The 8059-nt window shown below is 35.2% G+C and overlaps 1 protein-coding gene across 1 annotated transcript in view; it reads left to right on the top strand.

The window, feature by feature from the left end:
- Nucleotides 1-8059, top strand: part of TAOK3 (TAO kinase 3) — an 88346-nt gene that overhangs the window by 1298 nt on the left and 78989 nt on the right. The window contains exon 2 of the mRNA XM_012650191.1: nt 4944-5153. Within this exon, the coding sequence (XP_012505645.1) occupies nt 5034-5153 (120 nt within the window). The 5' untranslated portion in view covers nt 4944-5033. The remainder of the gene's footprint in view (nt 1-4943; nt 5154-8059) is intronic.

Genomic DNA, 8059 nt, shown 5'->3' with positions numbered 1-8059 from the left:
TGAGCCACCGCGCCCGGCCGAGAATAGCTTTTAACTGGCACATATTTTGCAAAAATTTTCCCTACTTTATTTGCCTTTCAGTTTTGTACATTTTATCTTTCTAAAACTACCTTATTGATGTATAACTCACATACAACAATCTGAACATATTTAAAGAACGTAATACGTTTTAACCAGTATATATATCTGTGAATCCATCATCATGGTGGAGGTAATAAACATGTCCATCACTCCCAAAACCTTTCTTGTGTCCCTTTTTAATTCCTCCCACTGACCCCTTTTTACCCCTGCTCTGTCCCCAGGTTACCACTGATATGCTTTCTGTCACTTTAGATGAGTTTGCATTTTCTAGAATTCTAAATAAATGAAATCATAAAGTATATACACCTTTTTGTCTGACTTCTTTCAGTATAATTATTTTGACATTCATCCATGTTGTAGCATGTGTCAGTAGTTCATTTTATTGGTGAGTTACATTCCATTGTCTGCATGTACCACAGATTGTTTGTCTATTCTTTTGTTGATGGACATTTGGGTTGTTTCCAGTCTGGTCTATTAAAAACAAAGCTGCTATGAACATTTTTGTACAGGACTTTGTATTGGCACATGCTTTCATTTTTCTTGGGTAAATACGTAGGAGTGGAATGACTACATCATGTGGTAGGTGTATGTTTAACTTTTTAAGACACTGCCAAACTTTTTGCAATATGCTTGTACCATTTTACATTCCCACCAACAGTGTGTGAAAGATCCAGTCACTCATATCCTTGCCAACATCTGGTATGGTCAGTCTTTTTAATGTTAGCCATTCTAATCCATATCTCATTGTGGTTTTAATTTGCATCTCCCTAATGAGTAGTGATAGTAAGCATCTTTCTTTTGTCATTCATATATCTTCCTTGGTGAAGTGCCTATTCAAATCTTTTGTCTGTTTTTAAAATTGTGTCATTTTCTTATTATTGACCTTTGAGGATTCTTTATAATTTCTAGATACAAGACCATTATAAGATATATTTTGCAAAGATTCTCTCCCAATATGCTACTTGTCTTTTCATTCTCTTAAATGTCTTTCAAAAAGCGTATATTTTTAATTCGAATAAAGTATAATTTATCAATTTTTCCTTGTATGGACTATGCTTTTGGTTTTGTATCTAAGGCATTTTTTCCTAACCCAAGGTCACAAAGATTTTCTCCTATGTTTTCTTCTAGAAATTTTAGCGTTGTAAATTTTACATTTAGTTTTATAACCCATTTGGAGTTAATTTTTATGTATGGTGTCAGTATGGACCAAAGATCTTTTTTCTTGCATGTATGTATGCAGTTGTTTTCAGCACCATTCATTGAAGACAATACTTTTTCCACTGAATTACCTTTGTACTTTTATCAAAACTCAGTTATCCATAAATGTGTGGATCTATTTCTGGACTTCCTATTCTGTTGCATTGATCTACTTGTCTGTCTGTACACTGGTATCACACTGTCTTGATAACTGTGGCTTCATAATAAAGCTTAAAATTAGTTTGTTAGCCCTCCAACTTTGTCTTTCTTTTTCAAAGTTGTTTTGGTTATTCTAGGTCCTTTGCATTTTCATATGAATTTTATAATCAGTTTCTCAATTTCTGTTTCTAAACAAAAATGTTGAGTCTTCTGACCTATAAACACAATATATACCTTTACTGTGTCTTTAATTTCTTTCATTTTTGTTTGTGGTTTTTTTTTGTTTTTTTTTTTTTGAGGCAGAGTCTCACTGTGTTGCCCTGGCTAGAGTGAGTGCCGTGGCGTTAGCCTAGCTCACAGCAACCTCAAACTCCTGGGCTCAAGCGATCCTTCTGCCTCAGCCTCCCGAGTAGCTGGGACTACAGGCATGCACCACCATGCCCGGCTAATTTTTTCTATATATTTTTAGTTGTCCAGATAATTTCTTTCTATTTTTAGTAGAGACGGGGTCTCGCTCTTGCTCAGGCTGGTCTCGAACTCCTGAGCTCAAACAATCCGCCCGCCTCGGCCCCCCGGAGTGCTAGGATTACAGGCGTGAGCCACCGCGCCTGGCCAATTTCTTTCATTTTTATAATATAGTTTTCAGTGTACAGGTCTTGCACATCCTTTGTCAGATTTATCCCTAAGTATTTCATATGTTTGGTGCTACTGTAACTGATATTTTTTAAATTTGATTTTCATTTATTCATATATAGAAATAGAATTGAGTCTTATGTATTGATTTTATATTTTGTAACTTTAATAAACTCGTAAGTTCTAGTAGCTCTTTGAGATTCCATTGAATTTTCTACATAGATGATTATGTTGTTTGTAAATAAAAACAGTAACTCAGGATAAAGTCCAGATTTCTTCATATGATTTAAAAGGCCTCTTGTGATTTTACTTGGCTTAACACCAACCAGCTCCATGTTTTCTCCTTCCAACTTTCCCATACATCCACATTTAATGAACTCCTTTTATTTTCCCTAAAGAGGCATGTTTTTTCACTTCCAAGTCAAAAATAGACTGGGTCACCATATAATATTCTTATATTAAAAACATTGTGGCTGGGCGCAATGGCTCAAACCTGTAATCCTAGCACTTTGGGAGGCCTGTAATCGTGATACTAACACTCTGGGAGGCCGAGGTGGGAGGATTACTTGAGGCCAGGAATTTGAGACCAGCCTGAGCAAGAGCGAGACCCCCATCTCTACAAAACATAGAAAAATTAGCTGGGTGTAGTGGTGTGCACCTGTGGTTCCAACAACTCAGGAGGCTGAGGCAGGAGGATCACTTGAGCCCAGGAGTTTGAGGTTGCAGTGAGCTATGATGATGCCACTGTACTCTAGCCCGGGTGACAGAGCGAGACTCTGTCTCCTAAAAAAAGAAAATTTGCTTTGTTCCTCATAATACCAATCGGTTATAACCATTTTGTCACATGTGGCATTATAATTTGATGTCTGTCACCCTATTTGACTTCTAAGCCCTTTTAAGGACAGGGACCACATCCCACTCTATACAACACCCAGTACAGTGTCTGGCAAATAGTAAACAATTAGTAAATATTTGTTGAATGAAAGAATGAATTGGGTAGATGAATGGATAGTTACGTTGACGATGTACATATGCTAATGGCTTAACCAGACTAACCATATGAAGTAATGTATTAAATACATTGTCACCTAAGGCTATCATGTCACAAGAGAAAAATGCTTCTCTGTACCATCAATTTTACTTATTTAATTAATTACCTTCTCGTTCTCTTCTAGTATTAAAGCCATTGGTTCATGTTTTGAAAAATACATCTGTTGGCCAATAACCAAATTTCTAGCTTAGTTAATTTTGTTGGACAAGGAAGAAACACAAACTATCCTATGATAAATTTAAATGTTGAAATAAATAGATGATTATCTGGGGAGGGGGGTAGAGGTTATTTACAGTGAAAAATACAGATGAAAGTTGACATTTTGATATTTTTCAAAAAATAAAGAAAAAAGGATCTACACCAAATGAACGCATGTAACTAATGGCAGATCAGTATATAAGCATGTCAAAAATGATGTCCTTTTATTAATAGAAACTTTGAATTCAGAGAGTTTTGTATAGCAGCAGAATAACTTGCCCCTTTAAGTGGACACTTATCATAGCCTCCAAATGATAGCAGTTTCTTCCGGTGGTTAATAAAAAATTGCTTAATTACCTATACTACTGTATGAATATCGTATGTCAATCAAGAGCATGGGCTTTGCTGTTAGATCTGGATTTACATCATAGTTCTGACAAATAACTGCCTTCCTGGCCATGGGGAAGTAGTTTTGCCACTCAAAGTCTTAGTTTGTTCCATAAAAATAAGATAACAAAGTCATTACATTATGAAGCTGTCACAGGGATTAAAGGAGATAATATATGTAAGGTTTTTAGTATTGCCTGCCACATAGTAGTGCTTAATAAATATCAACTGTTATTATTTCTATATTAATTACACCAAAATGAATTTTTGTAACATCTTCAAGATATAATTTACCTATTATATAGGTCACTCATTTAAAGCGTACAATTGAATGGTTTTTAGAATAATCACAGAGTTATGCAATCATCACCACAATCAATTTCAGGACATTTTCATCACCCTGAAAGAAAGTCTGTACCTTTTTAGCCCTTACCCACCAAAACCCCCAGCCCTGGGGGACCAATAATCTACTTTTTCTCTCCACAGATTTGCCTATTCTGGAAATTTTATATAAATGGAATCATAAGATATGTAGTCTTTTCTGACTGACTTCTTTCATTTAGCATAATGTCTACAAGGTTCATTCATTTTGCAGTATATATCAGTACTTCATTCCTTTTTATGGCTGAATAATGTTTCATTGTATGGATAATACCATATTTTGTTCATTCACCCATTAATGGACATTCTACTTCCTAGCTATTATTATGAATAATGCTGCTGTGAACATTTGTGTACAAGTTTTTGCATGGACATATGTTTTCATTTCTCTTGGGTGTGTATATATAAAACTAGGAGTAGAATTTCTGGGTCAGATGGTAACTTGGTATTTAAGTTTTTGATGAACTGCCAGACTGTTTTCCAAAATTGCTCTGCCATTTTACATTCCTACCAGCAGTGGTAGAGGGTTCTGATTTCTCCACATCCTCATGAACATTTATCTGACCTTTTTGTTCATAGCCATCCTAGTGAGTATGAAATGATACCTCATTGTGGTTTTAATTTTCATTTCTCTAAAAACTAATAATGAGGATCTTTTCATGTGTCAGCACCCATTCATGTATCTTTGTCAAAGAAATGTCTATTCAGATCCTTTGCCCATTTTTTATTTGGGTTATTTGTCTTTTCATTATTGAGTTGTGAGAATAAGATGCTTTTAAATATTAATTTATACTTGTATTGCCACCAAACAAAATTTGTTAGAAATAATTTAATGGCAAACCTTATTTTGCTACAGGTACTGAAGAGTTGTTAAAAAAGAAATTGTCAATGAGAAATAAAGCTGACTGGGATATCAAAAAGCAAAGTGCTTGCAATACTGGTCATCATGCCTAAAGGGGTACCAAAGGACCCAGAGATTGCTGATCTGTTCTACAAAGATGACCCAGAAGAACTTTTTATTGGTTTGCATGAAATTGGACATGGAAGTTTTGGAGCAGTTTATTTTGTAAGTAATTAAAAGGAATTGTTTGGATAGATGAAATTAAGAAAGTTTGAAATCTGCATGTTCTCCACACATAGCTGTTACTCATAAAATATGCTTAGTTTTAATGTTTATTGTGCAAATTCAGTGATAGAAGGAAGTAGTCATTTCTGAAAAGTCAGTTCCAGAATTCTAGGCTTTATTCAGTTCGGTTGTATCTGTATCGATTGACCCTGCTATCAAGGCAGTATAAGAAAATTATAAGCATGAAGTTGAGCCCTGTGCATTTCCACTGCGAGCTAAGTTCTTTTCTGCCTCAGGGCCTTTATATATGCTATTCCCCCACCTAGAAAATTCTGCCCATTGCGTCCCTATCCCTATCTAACTCTCATTCATCCTACAAGTTTCCACTTAAGTGTTCCTTCTACAAGAAACCCTTTATTCCCTTTACTGTTCAACCCTCCACCACTAAATCAGGACTCTCCTTTATGATCTCATGACACCTTGTGCTTGTACTTTGTTGCATTTATCGCAGTTGTAATTAAGCAATGATGCATAGATTTTTTGCTTCAAACATGTCCCTTCCCCTAAATAATAAGCATCACAAGAACAGGGATTATGTCTATCTTCTTCATTGTTATATCCCCAGGAACTGGTATAATATCTGAACCTTTAAAAATGGAAACATTCTGTATATATTCATTTGGGACCTGTCTGTTTTACTCAGAAATATATTCTATGGTCATCTTTTCCTACTTTCCTTTTATTGTATTATATCTAACGTATCCTCTCGGAATCTCTCTTGGCCAGAGTCAGAGGGTGGTTCCAGTCTCTATTTGACTCTTGTATTTCAAAAAGCTGCCAGACCCTTCTCAGAGTTCTGATGTTTCAGAATGAATACAATAAGCCAAGCATGCTTTGAAGCTTACTAGCAAGCCATTTGTAATAGGGGCAAAATGAGATCTGCCTTGTAGTAGGCTGCAGAAGACCTAGTGATTTCTTTGCTTTTTGAGCTAAATCCTTTCTGTTTAGCTAGAGTGTATGCCTTTTGAAGATGAGGACTATTTCTAATATTTCTTTACAACTCTAAAGGCTGGCACAATCCCTTGTTTACAGTAGGTACTAAATATATGTTATTTGTTGCTAACAATAGACTAGAGAAATTATAAAGGTACCTGAGTGGCATTGATATTGAAATGTAATCATTAACACTATATTGCCTGCATACAAAAGTGAATAGTGCAGGCCCATATATACCCGTGAGGCACCAACCTTTTATCTATAGTGGTCAAATAGGTAATACCCTAAAAATGGATTTTCCCTCTGGCCACAGTCATCTTTATATGTGTTACTCCTTACTCACTGTAATAGATTCTTTCTCTTGTTGCTCATACTATTATAAACAAGAAAACTCTATTGACTCTTATTTGGACAACTGCGATAGCCCACTTTGGTCTCCCTCCAGTCTGTTGTGCATACCTCAATGAACTAGAAAAAAATGTAAATAGGATCACACGCCCCTTTTGCTATAAAGCTTTTAAGGGCTTTCCCTATTCTTAGGCTAAGATCAAAATCCTTACTGTAGCCAGCCTACAAGATCTTTCGTGATGTGGTCCCTATCTGTACCTGAACTGTATTCCCTTTCATTCTCATTGCTGTAGCTTTAATTGCCTTCTTTTGATCATCCTTCATAGGATCTTGCATAAACTGTTTTCTCTGGAATATTTTCCCCTTCCATCTTCACCCTCTTAACTCCTGTTCATCTTTTAGCTTTCAACTTAAACCTCATTTCTTCAGGAAAGGCTTTCCTGACGTCCCTAAGTCACATTCCCCATTTTTGGTTCTCATAGTAACACATACCCTTCTTTATTGCACATGTCGCAGTTGCAATTTTACATTTGTTTATGATTTTATTTCTGTTATTGTCTGTCTGTCCTACTGGAGGAGTGATAGGTACGGAGTGTATTTACTCACAATTCTATCCCTAGCACTTAGCCCTAAACCTGACAAATTGTAAACAACTAATAAGTATTTTTTGAATGAATGAATAAATTGTGAAGAACTCAGAGAACTTGGTACCGCTAATTAGTACTTTTCATAAGTCATAGTCATGCTAGCAAACCATAAAGACCAGAGTCTAGTAACCAATGTTTTTATACCTAAACACTATAATTCCGTTAGACTCTTAGTAGGTTACAGCTTTTACACAGAATGATGCCAAGGAATAAGCTCAATGTGAATTGTAAGCTGGCACAACTCTTGTAGAATCGATCAGCTGAAAGTATGTTATATTCAGAGAAAATAGAAGTTATTCACTTGATGAAATATCTGTGTTTGTATTTACATAAATAATTCTGAAATTTGCATTAACAAATGAGATATTAGGAAACTGTATTAGAGGAAAACAAAAAAGGGCTGAGCGTGTTCATTTTTGTATTCACTTAAACACATTTCCACAGTAGGTAGGTTTCCAGTGCTTCCTTGTTGAATGCAGCATATCATCCGTAATCTACCTAAAGCAAATAATTTAGTTCTGTTTTTCTGGATATAATTGCCTTTTAGTTTTAGTTGAGACTGAATGAAAAGGACAAAAAGAAAAGTTTGTGTTTAATTTTTTATGTTTCTCTATAAACTAGCAAAAAGTATAGCTGGAGAATGTTTAAGAAAATATCATAAATACATTGTAAGTTCTCAATAAATATTTTTTTAATCAATGGTCTTTGGAATCAGTGAGCTAACAGTTACTGAGACCACTGAGACTATTGGAAGCATTAAACATGAATGTAAGTTTCAAGAATAAAACTTGAAATGATAGAGGCCATAACCATTCATAACACAGTACAGAGCACTGAGAGCTGACACCCCATTGACAGCTTCCACCTCTATACTAAAACACAGATTTTTTTGTTAGTTTGTTTTTTAGTTTCAGT

The sequence above is a fragment of the Propithecus coquereli genome, unplaced genomic scaffold, assembly GCF_000956105.1.
Source record: "Propithecus coquereli isolate 6110/MARCELLA unplaced genomic scaffold, Pcoq_1.0 Scaffold314, whole genome shotgun sequence".
Taxonomy (NCBI): domain Eukaryota; kingdom Metazoa; phylum Chordata; class Mammalia; order Primates; family Indriidae; genus Propithecus; species Propithecus coquereli.
Note: the sequence above shows the minus strand (reverse complement) of the source record. Positions and strands in the feature narration are given on the sequence as shown.